The sequence below is a fragment of the Tachypleus tridentatus genome, chromosome 1, assembly GCF_004210375.1.
Source record: "Tachypleus tridentatus isolate NWPU-2018 chromosome 1, ASM421037v1, whole genome shotgun sequence".
Classification (NCBI taxonomy): domain Eukaryota; kingdom Metazoa; phylum Arthropoda; class Merostomata; order Xiphosura; family Limulidae; genus Tachypleus; species Tachypleus tridentatus.
Genome location: NC_134825.1, coordinates 8,884,514 through 8,898,959, shown reverse-complemented (window position 1 = coordinate 8,898,959; position 14,446 = coordinate 8,884,514). Strand labels below are relative to the sequence as shown.

Here is a 14,446-nt window from a genome sequence, read left to right as displayed (position 1 = left end):
TATAAAAAACGCAAAATCAAAAAAAGCCCTACACATACAGCAACTAAAACCAAAATTAAACCAATATAAAGGAACATTTTTATACCTGAACTAATTAATAACCTGGCATCCACTTGCAGTGCCCCCTACAATCCGGTACCCATTTATACTCTCGTCTCTAATAAATGTGTCCGGCAACGGTCACTTTCAAACTCTCTCTCTTTTAACCTGAAAATGACCTAAGAAAGTCGAAACGTTGTTCTCTCCTTATCAATAAAAGTGGCCCGGCATGGCCAAGCGTGTTAAGGCGTGCGATTCGCAATCCGAGGGTCGCGGGTTCGCATCCCCGTCGCGCCAAACATGCTCGCCCTTTCAGCCGTGGGGGCGTTATAATGTGACGGTCAATTCCACTGTTCGTTGGTAAAAGAGTAGCCCAAGAGTTGGCGGTGGGTGGTGATGACTAGCTGCCTTCTTTCTAGTCTTACACTGCTAAATTAGGGACGGCTAGCACAGATAGCCCTCGAGTAGCTTTGTGCGAAATTAAAAAAACAAACAAACAAACAAACAATCAATAAAAGTGTTAATGCCAATACCAGCCGTTCTGAGAAACATTTTGTTCTTTTGTTTACAACGTGTCCAGCTTCATTACTTTCATATATAAAAATCGCAGTCGAATTATCTCTCTCAGAATGACCCCCATAAGCTCTTGGGCTAACTCTGCTGTTACTGCGAATTCATTTATCCAATTCCTGTCGAGGAACTGGTTTTATCTACTAATGCCATATAGTCACGTTCTATTGAACAGAAGACAAAGGCTTATTGAGGATTTTTAAACTTCCAAATGCAGTTATCACACTAGGAAAAGAAAAACAGATTTTCGTAGAATTGATATTTACTTTTTATTACTGTGGAATGGATAGATATTAATATACAAGATTGTAATGCATTGTGAAATATAAAGTTGAAATTTGCCTTTCCTCTCAATAACTTCTGATCAAAAGTACGCTAATATACATGGACCAGAATTTTTTAAAGTGAATTATAAAGTCTATTTTACTAAACAGATTGTGGTTTTAAAGATTGTTTGCAGTTAAACACAAAGCTATACAAAGGACTATCTGTGCTCTTCTCACCATGGGTATCGAAATCTGGTGTTTAGAGGAATAAGTCTATGAACATACAATTGTGTCACTGGGGGCTTTTTAAAACAAACTCACCAGAATTACGCAAATTCTTGATCAACTCACATGAAAATTTAAACTACAAGCTTATTTATAAAACGACTTTTACTCTTCAGATAATAATAATAATAACATTGTACCTCGGTCAACGTTTACTCATTGCGGCTTTATCCAGGCTAGTAGTACAAGCCGTTTTTTGTGAAAAGGATGCTATTAACATCATATAGGCCAAATGCAGCCTAATAATTGGCGTCTTTATGACGGCAAAAAATAATACTCTGCATTTTGTGTATATGGACGCGTAATAATAATTGCGGTTAAATACTAAGAGTCGGTTAGAATAACTCAAAAGTTGGCAGTGTATACTGTTGATTAGCCACCTTCTTTTTAGTCTAATAGCCCAAAAATTAAGCATGGATTGTGTAGCTTTGCGCGAATATCCGAATAAGCTAAACCAAACGTATGGACCTGAACTTTCTGTTGTGATCTTCCACACCTCATTGCTTTTCTTTTCTTTTGAGTAGGACCAAGATTAATTGTATGTTCTGTAATTATTTTGTTCTTTGGTAATATGTTTTATCTACAATTTTCACTTACAGCACAAATATACAAACCTAATATATAAAGACTTACTTTAGCTAGTTAGATTTATAAATTTCTGGGTTTTTTTTTTCCTAATCAGTGAAAAAAAAAAAAAGAGAGAGAGATGTGAAAGGGATTATGGGTATGCTTAGGATCTTAAAGACCCACTGGTAAGTGAGTAGAGTGTAATTTAATTTGCTTCTAAAATAAATTATATTATTTTAACCAAACTTGTTCTTAAAAACGAAACAATTGATTTGAGCATGAGAGTAAAAATATCTTATTGAAAATGTTTGATTCATGAAATGCAAATTGTTTTTCATAAACTGAAGACGAAGAACTAACTGCTCGGTGTTTCACATGTTCTTGCTTACCTAAATGCACGTACGTAATCGAGTCTATGAAAAATAAGTTGATTATAGATGGGCGACTTTGGTGTAACAAGATGTAAAAGTCGGTCTAAAATTTAAGTTTTTGACATTTTAATATTCTTAAGTTTAGGTTAAAGATTTTCATATTATGTTAGGCTTAGAATCACGCATTTTCCAACTTAAAACGGCAAGAATCCTAATATGAACGTAATATTGAAGTAAGATACGCATTACACAGTGAAAATTTAGAACTTACGACATTACTTCATTACTGAAATTAATCGCTCCGATCTGTCGTTAAAACAAATATTTGTAAGACTTCAGTTTAACTAAAAATTCCATTACAAGTTATGTATATTTTACTGTTTAAAGCTGTTATCCAAACTTCGATAGGAAGTTCCTCTGAAATAGCCTAACAATAACGGTGTAAAATGTAACAGTAACACGAATAGTTACCCTTTATTATAATTCACACGTTTATTTTAAAATAAAGTAATATTATTACTAATAGTTACGTAGCTCCATTAGGCTGTTACTAATTAACATTAGACTATAATAAAAAATGTAAGCTCTTACCCTACACTTTTCAAAAATTTTAAAACTAACAGCAGCAAAAAACTAAAACTGAATGTATAATATAAACTGTCAGCAAAACACTAAATCACTCATCATTTCTTCAAAAATATTTTTAAATATGATAAAGAATTTGTATTTATTGGTATAATATATTGTTTTAACTTCTAATCATAAGAAACAACTTTTAAATTTTAGTTTACAATTTTAAATGAACAAAAACTGTAATTTCAGTACACGAAACTACTTTTGTTATGGTCTGTTGTTGAAGATTTAGTATTGTTATTGTTCATACAGATAAATAAGGTACAAGCTTATATGGATTAGCATTCCATTTGATAACTGTATTGTATTTATTGTTTCAGCATTTTCTACTTTAAAACTATTAATACCTAGATATCCTTTAAAATGAAAATTCCTCAGTTACAGTGTCATTGTTTTATCTATTCGTTGAGTGACAGATTTAGATGTGTACATGTCCTGTGGTCATAGTAAATGTATAAAAAATTATTGTTCATCAGTTGTTTGTGTAATACATTCTTGTCATGCCAGCAGATTACTGATATAGCTAACATAGCATGTAAACAATGTGAGAGAGTATTTTCTCTCTGTTTTTTACTGTATTAAGATGTCTCATACTGTTTTAAAGTATCTTCACCACTACAGTTACCACATATTTCATAATGAATTCTATTAGATTATATCAGATGTAAGTGAAATTATATATATACATAATTTCCAAGTGCCTTAAGAGAATGGTTGTACATTGTCTTAGTCAACGTAACTTGTAAAATGGTGCATTTTAAGCATTTTGTTAAGCTATGATACAACTATGTCTGAGCCTAACTGTTACACCATTCCTATAAAATACTGTACGTGCCCACTGATATTTAGAAAAAAGAACTTATTTGAACAACAAGATACTATCTAGTCCTTCATGGATATCCCTACATATCTACTATTCAGGAAAGACAGACAATTAATTGCACATTTAGTTTTTCACAAAATTGGCAACTTGTCTTAAACTTCTAAAAGAATTAGCCTCCACTGTTTCCAGTTGCAATGTATTACATAATCCTTAAATGAATCTCAGCTTGCCTTTCCAAAATCTTCTTGTGTTTTCTCATATCCTGTTGTTTTCCCCAGTAGCTCAGTAAGTCTGAAGGGTTATAACACTTAAAAACCAGATTCTGATGTCCATAGTTTATACAAGATAATGTCTTCTTGTGTAGTTTTGTGCTTAAGAACAAAAAAATCCTATTGTTCTAGGAATCCAGAAGAATAAAAGCAGAAGTCTCTATCTATCACTCGTCAGTATAGTCTGTATATTTCAATGAGGTCACCTCTAACCCTTCTTTGCTTGAGATAAGACATGATAATCTATCCTCTTAAAATAACCTTTCCATTTCAAGAATTAACCTTGTAACCTTACTTTTAACCCTTTCTAACATGTCAATGCCCTGTCTTAAATAAAGAGACTAGAACTGTATATAGTGTTCCAAGTAAGTTCTGAGTAGTGACTTGTATAAAAAAGTAATTACCTCTTTTGACTTGCAGTCAATTTGTATATAAATACATGCTAGAATTCTAGTACTTTTGTTACCAGCAATAAAGCACTACGTAGACTGCTTTAGTGATTTACTTGTCGGTTTGGTAAAATCCTTTTCATCAGTTGTGCTATTGAGTGAGCTGCAATCAATATTAAATGTATGATCCAAATTGTGGTAGCCCACTTGCATTCTTTATGTTTTCTAAATACTTGTATATTTTACTAATTAATCCAAGTCACTGTCATACCTTAACATCTTTAGTATAACTATAAATACCCAATAGGTTATTGTACCCAAACTTTCTAATTTACCTTAGGGTGATTACCTACTTACATTGTAAGTAGATATGTAACTCATCAAAGTTCTCTATAAAAATGAAACTAGTTGGTGAAATAGTTTTAAATTTGTCTTGAACAATACTAAGATTATGTAGTTTTAGAAAATAACATATTTAATTTTGATTTTTTACTACTATTTGTAATAAAATATTATTTAATGTAGTTATTTGCATTCAGACTCTGAAAAGATCGCATGCAATGAGATATTCATTTCGAGTATAAAAATACTACTATTTATCTTAGTTTTCACATTTCATTTGGAAAATATCTAGAACATCTCAAATGGATTATCAAATCATTTTTGAAGTAAATTTTACATTTTCATTTTTTTCTGTTATATCGTTAACTCTAGACATTATCATCAGTATACAGTGAAATGAAATGACTATATTTAAGAAATGGAAACACGTACATACCTTTCAAATTTTCAGTCTTGTTTTTCTCATGTGTGTAATTTTTTATCTTTATCTTTTTTATTTTTATTTTATTTTTAATTTTCTTTCACAATTCTTTCTTTTATTCCTGATGCAAGTAGGCCAACCTGATCCTATAGTGTTATATAGTTACTACAGGGCAAAGGTTGTCCACAAAGTGTCACTAACACTCGCTCACAAAAATGATGTCATTTCAATTAGATATTTCCACAAGCCAAACTATATCAAGTTAAATGTATACAATCGAAAAATTTCAAATGTGCATTTATAAACATAAATAATAAATCTATGTATTAAGAGAACAATGGACTAAGCATCTTATCTACTTCATATTACAGATCTGTAAAGGTAAAGGTTTCTTCAGTCTATAATTGAATAGTGTGGAATGTGCTCTTTCTATTGCTTATAAACATGCATTTCAACTTCAGTCTGTCACTTGGCAACACAGCTTTGACTTTGCAAGTGGGCATGGCCTACCTTAAACTTAAAAATATTAAAATTTTGTTTTGTATGGATAGAAATTCTTGGAAGTTTTCCACCTGCTAATGAAAGGCAGCAGGAAATGTACTTTGACCATCTATGCTGACAGTCCATATAAGCTTCTCACTGTTTCTTGCTGAGAACTCTTAAACATGAGAATGTTAACCATGAGTTGATCATGTGACAACAAGATGTGCAGTCTTAATTGTTGTTTTAGATGGTTTTTTTAAATAAATGAATAAAACTTAAGTAATATAAAACTTTAATTTTTAAAGTACTTGTGTCAAAAAAACAAAGGCCCAAGGTTAAAGCACCCCATTCCCATTGGTAAGTTTGAGAGCTTATGTATGAAAATATTAGGGTTCAATACTTGTTGTGAGTACAGTGCAGATAGTCTATCAATTAGCTTTAAACTTAAACATTAACAAATATTCTTTTTGCCCTCTGTTTAGTGAGCAGTAAGTTAACAGAGTTAAAAATTTTAGGTTTGATTCACTACACTGAAAATAACACAAATGCCCAGTTGTGTAGCTTTGAGCTCAAGCTAGTTCAGTTGTACTACATTAATTTTTTCTTCTTCTCCCAACCAACCATCCTATAACTTTAATAGGTTTTTATCAACCCATAATAATGTGATTTTGTTAATTAATCTATTGTCTGATCATCAGGGCTACTTCACTAAAATATTAGATAAAAAGCCTCAGTTTAATTGTTTTAGATGAAACACTAGTACTTTGTCTGTTACATCTATCTTTTAACCACCTGTGAATCAATTAAGATCAATTTCAATATTTCCAATGGAATACTTAGGATCAGAAAACATAATTTTGATTATTTCTTAGTCTTTAATAAGAGCCTTGCTGTTAGTTCAACACTATTAACTAGCTGTTTCATATAAGCCCTAGCTTATGTATGGATGTAAAAAACTATCTCTGTCTGTTATTGGGGAGACAAAAATTGCATACATCTTCTGCACTACACTTGGAGCTGTGTTCCTTCCCTCAGATCAACTCTTGCAACCCCAATCTGTTAATTATGAACATTAAAACTTCTTCCCTGATCATTTGATATAGTAAACTATCTGAAGTCATTATTTACATGACTTCATAAAGTTCCAGTCAGTGTGTTTAAAATCAGTTTCCCAAGTTGTTCCATGAGCATCAGTTCTATCAGTATTAGTGACTGACTTTGTTCTCATTACCATATTTGATCATTGTTATCAACTGTCTGATAAGGTAGCTCATAACTTGCATTTTAATAATTTCAACTAATATCCACTAATTGTAACCTACATGGATTCAACCTCTTTTTAGTAGCTTTTTTTTTTGTCTTAAGTCCTAACAGACTGCAGGGGATCCCTTACATAAAGAACTCCTTCAACCCCCGGCTTTTTAAGTCTGTGAGTATTAGATTGCTTATACGTAGTATTTCAAAATACATTGCATTATGGGAGTGTGAAACTTATATCATTCAATACATTGGACAGCAAAGTTTACCATAATACTTTGCCCAATGGACAATTGTTTTGTTTGAAATCAGTAATTCTGGGGAAGACAAACTGGACAGTTTCTAGGGAGCTGTGCAAGTTATTGAATATTCTTAATTGCAGAGGAATAGCACATGTACACAAGTATTTATAGATTCATTCCTCTAAACCTCAAAATAGAGTTTGACTGCCAGTTGTAGGAAGAATATTCAAAATATAAATGTTAAAAAACATTATACAATAGCTTTCATTGGAAGAGCTACTAAAACTGAACTATACATTAATAATTGTGAGTAATAATGAATAGTCTTAATTATAAGTAACAGACAACAGAAACTTCCACGATCATTTTGCCATAGATAAGGGGGGTATCTTTACAACTGGTGGTATTTTTGGCTTTTAATCAAAGAATACTTGATAAGGTTAGGCCTGTTTAACAGTGTTACGAAGTACCAATAGTAGAATTGTTACATGTTAGTACTTCTTGTACCATGACTATCAGAGTTGGCTTGACTGATATAGTGATCACATTTTTAGAAATTTAATATTATATATTAATCTAATAATCTAAGTAACTAAAATACTGAATTATTTAAGTTTAGTAACATAAATTACAGAATGTGTATAGACCTTCATTTTGTTTAATATATAGCAAGTTTCAGCAGATGTCCACAGAATGCTAGCACAGCCTGTGGCTGTTATTTTATCTGGTATGACCTTACTACAGAAAGTTTGCTCTGTAGACATGTAGGTACGTAAAGTGCTTAGATGTAAAATGTGGTACTTACTACTCCCCCATAAAGTGAAGTGTCAGTGGCATTGCATTGATTGAGTTCACTGTTCAGAAACAAAATCCTAAAAGTTGTGTAGTCTACCAATAAAAATATTGATGTTTTTGATTATTATTATTATTCAAGTTAATATATGTATTTCTGACATTATTTCACTGTCCTGATGAATCATCAGATAATGTTCCTGAACACTTTAAATAACTTCCATTTAAATTTATAACTCTAGATATCACTCCAGCAGTTGATCTCTGCAATCTTTCCAAGAGATAATATCCTTCTGTTATTAAAAACTACATTCATCTCCAATTGGATCTGCACCAGTTTGATGCAAACTCACAAAACTTCCTGTTCTTATCATATTATTCTTGGTGTGAAAATGTTTGCTTGGATCTTGAAGACCTTTTTCTCAGGCTACTAACAAATTTCATCAAAATTGGTTCCTCCCTACAGCTTAAGACAGATGGACAGTTTTGCTTTATATGCACGTATGTTACATGTTAAATTTAAAGCTTTACTGAGAAAGGTTTGAAAGGAGGTAGTGGTTCTGTGTGTTAACAAATGTTCCATTAACCTGTTCAGTGTTGTAGACAAGATAACTCATCCATGCTGATCGATAACACAGTGCCACGCACAAGATAATTCGTTCTCAATAATACCTAACTTCAACGCTAGATGTCAGCACCATACATGCATTTGATCTACTTAAAATTGACTCAGTTTTGCTGAAAAACTGGCAGAGCTGCAGTAGCAGCTGAAATACTTGGCAGTCAACAGGTTAACAGTAGGAAGTCTTCTGAGAAGTAGCAATAAATTTACATGTGCTGTAAGCAGTTACATATATTTGCTAGTTGTGAGAAAATTGTAGGTGTTTAAAAAAAGATGTTTGTAGTAAACAAAGATGATGTTTGGAAAAGAAACCACAGAAGTAAGAATTTTGAGAGTATGTAGTAAAGATATAATGTGTTTGTATAAATGAGCTTCTGGAAAACTTGTAGTGTTTTAAGCTTTCTGTGCCCATCTGCAGTGTCACATCACGACCTTAAATAAATCTTGTAAATAAATATAGATATAGTAGATTAATATAAAATATTTGGTTATTTACACAGTTGAGTCTGATTTCCTGTGTTGTAATGGTGTACATATAATTTGAGGGCCGGGTTTGAATATGGAAACCAGTTTGTACCCTTGTAGTAAGACAGTTCATGACCATTATAAATTTTATGTGTATACTTATGAGTCTAATAACAAACACCTTAGGATTGAATGTGTGACTTAAAGTAATGAAATCAAATATAGCAAACAAACTTGAAGCTACACTTATAGCATTAATAAGCACTTTAAAACAAACATTCATTCATTAGTAAGCCTGATCATGTTTTTTGTTCAACTTGGAGCATGATAGTTATAAAAAAAAATATATGGCTAAGCTAATTAATGAATGGGCAATTTGGTATAAAATTATCAATGTTATAAGTGTAACCTATCTAATGAAATGTTATGATTTTGTCATTTCACAACAATAACCTGCAGCGAGTAAGAAAGTGAAACTAGGTAATAACTAACATTATCTTTAGGATCACAACCCTGCTACTTGCAACAAATCTATACTTTATAGAGCTAACTAGATTCTTTAATATATATGATGGTAGTTTTTGTAATCTGATACAAACATACACATTTCATGTTATGCACTTAAAATTTGTTACTAAGAGATAATGTGTTTGTTTCAGATTCTAGGTGTAGGTGTTACAAAGCAGATCATCGGTCAAATTGAGTGTCATTTTAAACATGAATGAAGAAGAAAGTGGAGACTCAGCAACTAATGTTCAAGTTGTTGGTCCACATCAGATTCAAGGTTAGTGAAATTCCACCACACTTGTGATTGTTTTTTAATGCATTGCACAATTTTGTGTGTATTTTTGGGTAAAATTAAGCTACTCATTGAGTGTGCGTTTCCTTTTTGTCTTTCTTCTGATGCTAAACAAGTTTCAGCCCATAACTTATTTTTGAAAGGGTGAACATTTAATAATTTGCAAATAGAAATAAAAAAAAAGGACAAGTACTGTTCTAAGAGTAGAAACTAGTACAGTAATATACAGTTCTACTTATGCAATTTATTTTTAAATTATTCTATCAATTCAAAACCACCAATTTACAAAACTTGTAGAATCCCAAAAAGGAAGAACGAATTGTGACATAGTAATTTGCATGTCATGTGAATCAATGTCTCAATCAATTAGTGTATAAACATGCTGTATACTTTGGGTGAGCACAGATGTGCTAAAAGAATAATGATCAGATCTCATTTTTCAGTCAGATAAACAGTCCAAGATTTGGCATTGGATGTTGTTAACAGCTATGTGGACATAGTCCTTTTCTAGCTGAGCATAAACATTTGAAATGGAGTAGTAGCAAAGAAGAAAAAAGTAAATGTTTTTTATCTAGCAAAACCAGACATTTAAGAAATGTAGTAGATGTAACACTCAATTTAACACTTTTATATTTGTAAGCCTAAAATTTATTTTATTAGTTCCTTCATGAACCGTAGAGTCTTCTGTGGCACATGATATGAAACACCTGTTCTAAAGAAATAGGAATTTCAGAAGGCATTTTTTTGCTTTGCATAATATAAATAATGTTTTTATTTAAATATTTAATTAGCTATTAACTTTTTGAAACTTGTTTACAGTATTTTTACGCACACTGAGCATTCTGATTTCTTGACTTAGGAAGAACATTGTGTTATTACAGTGCTACTTATTAATTCTAGATTTGGATGGTTGGAAAGATGTGAGCAAGGTCACCGTGTTTGATTTATTACATAAGTAATGTCTCAGAAAATACAATATCTTTTCAATATATTTAATTTGAGTCACGCATTTGTAAATATAAAAAAAAACTATGTACTTGGACATCACAAACATGTAATTTCAATCAGTACTGCATTCATCGTACCACTTGACAGACAAGTATTTATGATTTATTTTTTTAATACTTACTTTTACATTAACTAATTGATTGTACTAAAATTTGAATTATAATCAACAATTTGATTCCAAACTTAATGACATAAATTCATAAAATAGTAGTTCAATAAAACACTAAATGTGAATCAACAAAGGCAGTGTGACATGACCTTTGATCCATGGTCCATAGCAATGTGGTTAATGAAAATATCTATTTCAACAGTGCTTTTTGTAATTGACACTTCCTTAAGAACATGTACTATAACTATCAGTAGATTTTCATACATTTATTGTTATCGTCTTTATGTGTATTCTGTTTTTATATGAGATGTCAGATGCATTTTGACTAACTAAATATAGAAATATTAATTTTATCAGTTCTGGTAAATGTTTGTTGTAGCATTCACCAAGTTTTGATTATTTCAATTTGATGTCTAGGTAGTGTTGAAGGCTGGAATTTGAAGATGACAGAGTCTGGTGAAGTTTATTTCATCACAGAGGAAGGTGAAGCTGGAGAAATTAGAGTGTCACCTAACAGTATACCAGCTGATGGCTCGGTACAGTACCTGGAAGTGAATGATTCTTCAGTTGATTTGAACAGTGCTTCAGGAAATGAAAACATTGTTATTTATTCTTCTACAGTAGATCATTCTGTAGATATGGCTAAAAATGGCATAACTGGTCAAATTGTGCTTAACAAATATCAGGAAACATTCCATAATGAAGATAGCGTGGCTGGCATATCTTCCGTTTTACCTGAAAACACATTAGATGGCGAAGATCAGTTAACCAAAGCAGATGCAACCCAACTTAACAAAAATGCTCAACATATAACTTACTCAAACCCTGAAGAAACACTTTATACTGTTTCTTCTGACAGGTTATCAGAAACCACTACAGTTAAGAGCACTTCTAAATCATGTGCTAGCAAAGATGTTGTACTTCACCCTGATAGCTCATGTGAGGTATCTGAGGATTCTGTACCTACTCAAGTAAACACTCTCCATCTACCAGAAACCATTTTGAAAACAACAGAGAAAGGTGGACAATATTTTGGAACAAAATACCTTGTTTTGCAACAACCAGATGGCTCTCAGCAACAGTTGTTGCTGTTGGAAGAACATGAAGTAGACCAAACATATAACGCTGGCAATGTGAATATACCTGTAAGTGAACATTCAAAAAATGACCTAGATTTCTTAGCTACTGAACACGTGACATCATCCATGGCTCCGGATACAGCTTCATCACCAACTAGAGCTGTTAGCAGTTTTAAAAGTGACAGTAAAACGAACAAATTTCTTAAACTTGACCCATCACAACTTCAGATCAAAAGAAGTGATGTTATTAAAAGTTCTTCACTTAAGAAAGAAGAAATTTTAAAGATGTTTATGGGCAGTAAAACTAATCGGAAGAAAAAGACTGTCAGTTCAAAACTTCCTGCCAAACTTAACGTCACTGAACCTGTTGTTATAAAGGTATGTTATAACATGTTTGTGTTTTATATTTTCTCATTAAAATAATTTAAACAGAACATTTTTAAAAATTTTCATTTATATTATTAAATATACTTTTACTTTATTTTAATATTCATATAAATCAAGACAGTTTTAACAGCTTTTAAAAAAATTGTATTTTTTAGATATTTCAAAAAATCTGCAGTTTGAACCCTAACATCAGCTTTTGTGTATATTGTATCAAACTATTTTTTAATGAAGGTAACAGTTTAACTCCTATTTATGTAAAGTTGTAAATGTTAATATTTACTATAAATCTGAACTTGCAAGTTATTTTTATAAAATTTGGCAAGCTTTTAGTATGCATTACAAATATCTTGTACAAAAAAAAATAGATATTTTAATAAGGTATTTTTTGTAAAATATTTGTCTCATGAATTTATAAAAACTTTACTAAATCAGTGTAACTCGGACTGTTTTAGTTTTTTTTTGTGTAACTTCTAGAACATTTTAAATTAACATTAGATTTTTTTTGGTAAACCTTTATATTTTGTCTTGTATTTTTTTCTGACCTCACACAAACTGTAACAAATTTTTAAAAATATAAAATAAAAAGAATACCTTTTTTTTCTTCACTGAATGATTAATTTTATATGATTTTTGATTTTCATATTTTCACAGTTTTGATTGTTTATATTTTCACATTTTCTTTAACTTAGTTTGTTTTCTATACCTTATTCCACTATCCAAAACTATAAATACGCCAGGTACTCAGTAGTCACGTATTCTAAACACCATGAGGAAATCTTCTGATCTTTTTCTGGTGCAGATCATAACTGTACTAGGCTTCATTTTTTTCATAAAGTTAGTTCATCAAATAATGATCCATGTAACATTAAATATGCATTTCATTAAACAAACTATATGTTTACCAGAATAAAATATTCCAAAACTAGTATAATTTAACAGACTTTTTATCTCGACTATAAACATGTTAAAAAATCTAGCTGTCTGTGTATAGCTCAAGAACAATTATCAAACATAAAAAAATTGAAAGAATTAGTTACAGTGCTCATAAAAAACAATCGTAATAAAAATAAGCAAAAAAACCTCTGTTAGTTATAAATATGTCTTTCAAATAAGGATGATGGTTTTTAATATAATCCTTTAAAGCTAAAATAGATGGGAGGAGATTCACTTCTAGGTTTAACAAACTTATTTACATTTTGGTAGATAAAGAAGACAGGAGTTTTTAATTTAAATTCTGACTTGTAGTTATCTGTAGTTCATGTTAGTTATTAAGCATTCTAAAACCCATGAAAGGTAGAGAAAAAAAATGTTAAATGATAATTCAAAATGTAAATGTGTGTTACATGACAGCAGTAAATATAGAGAAGTGATTTAAATGATTTTTTTCTTGAAATTAAAAATTAAATAATATAAAACCTTCAATAATAAACTATTTTTAATTTCAAGTTACTGGCATACATTGATAGTAAACTTGTTCAATTAAATTTTGAATGTAATTATATAAAAAAGACATGTCCACTTTGACTAAACCAGTAGAATAAAGTTAAATGCTGGAAGCTTCTATAACATTGGAAATCAGTAGGCCTAAAATTTGTGATAAAATTTAAGAAACTACTGTTCCATTGTAATAAACACCTCTATATACAGAAAGCTATCCACCCAGGGTGTTTGCCTTAAATACTTGCATGCCACTAACCTAATGAGTTTTATGACAGTGAGGGAACTTTCTTTTTTTCCTCAAACTGTAAACCTGTCTGCTACTACTTGTGTGAGTGATTAATTTTCTCATGCAGGTTATGACATAATCATGGCTTGTGGAAGCACATTCCTTGACTAAGGCCTGTGTGTTTAGATGTCAGTTACTTCACTTTAGTCCCTTCATAGTCTTTCCTGCAATGGTGAGGTGAATGATTAGGGAGTATTATTTCTTCTCCTGTTTAGGCCCTGAGAACTTTTCTCACTCTAGAATACACATCTTGCATTTTTAGACTTAGTTTATCAGGTATGCTGCATTTTTTGACTTAGTTTATCAGGTATACTACATTTTTTATCATACTCCTATGTTTTGCTCTTCCGTATTCTATCCTTCTCTATTCTAACCCTAAATCATCTTGTGTACCATTCCTAGACCACTTTTCAGGGACATTATGCATATCGTTTCCCATCTCTCCACATCTTCTTTCCTCATGAAATTCTCACATTGGGATTTTACCTTGCAATTTACATGG

At 31.2% G+C, this 14,446-nt stretch overlaps 1 protein-coding gene across 7 annotated transcripts in view; it reads left to right on the top strand.

Moving 5' to 3' along the window:
* Nucleotides 1-1,823: 1,823 nt before the first annotated feature.
* LOC143239538 (uncharacterized) overlaps nt 1,824-14,446 on the top strand; it is a 34,226-nt gene continuing 21,603 nt past the window's right edge. Inside the window, exons 1-3 of one of the 7 annotated variants that reach the window (XM_076480824.1) lie at nt 1,824-1,912; nt 9,496-9,620; nt 11,170-12,209. In XM_076480824.1, coding sequence (XP_076336939.1) covers nt 9,554-9,620; nt 11,170-12,209 — 1,107 coding nt within the window. In that variant the 5' untranslated portion in view covers nt 1,824-1,912; nt 9,496-9,553. The other 6 variants (XM_076481069.1, XM_076480917.1, XM_076480743.1 and 3 more) reach the window with 6 other exon arrangements.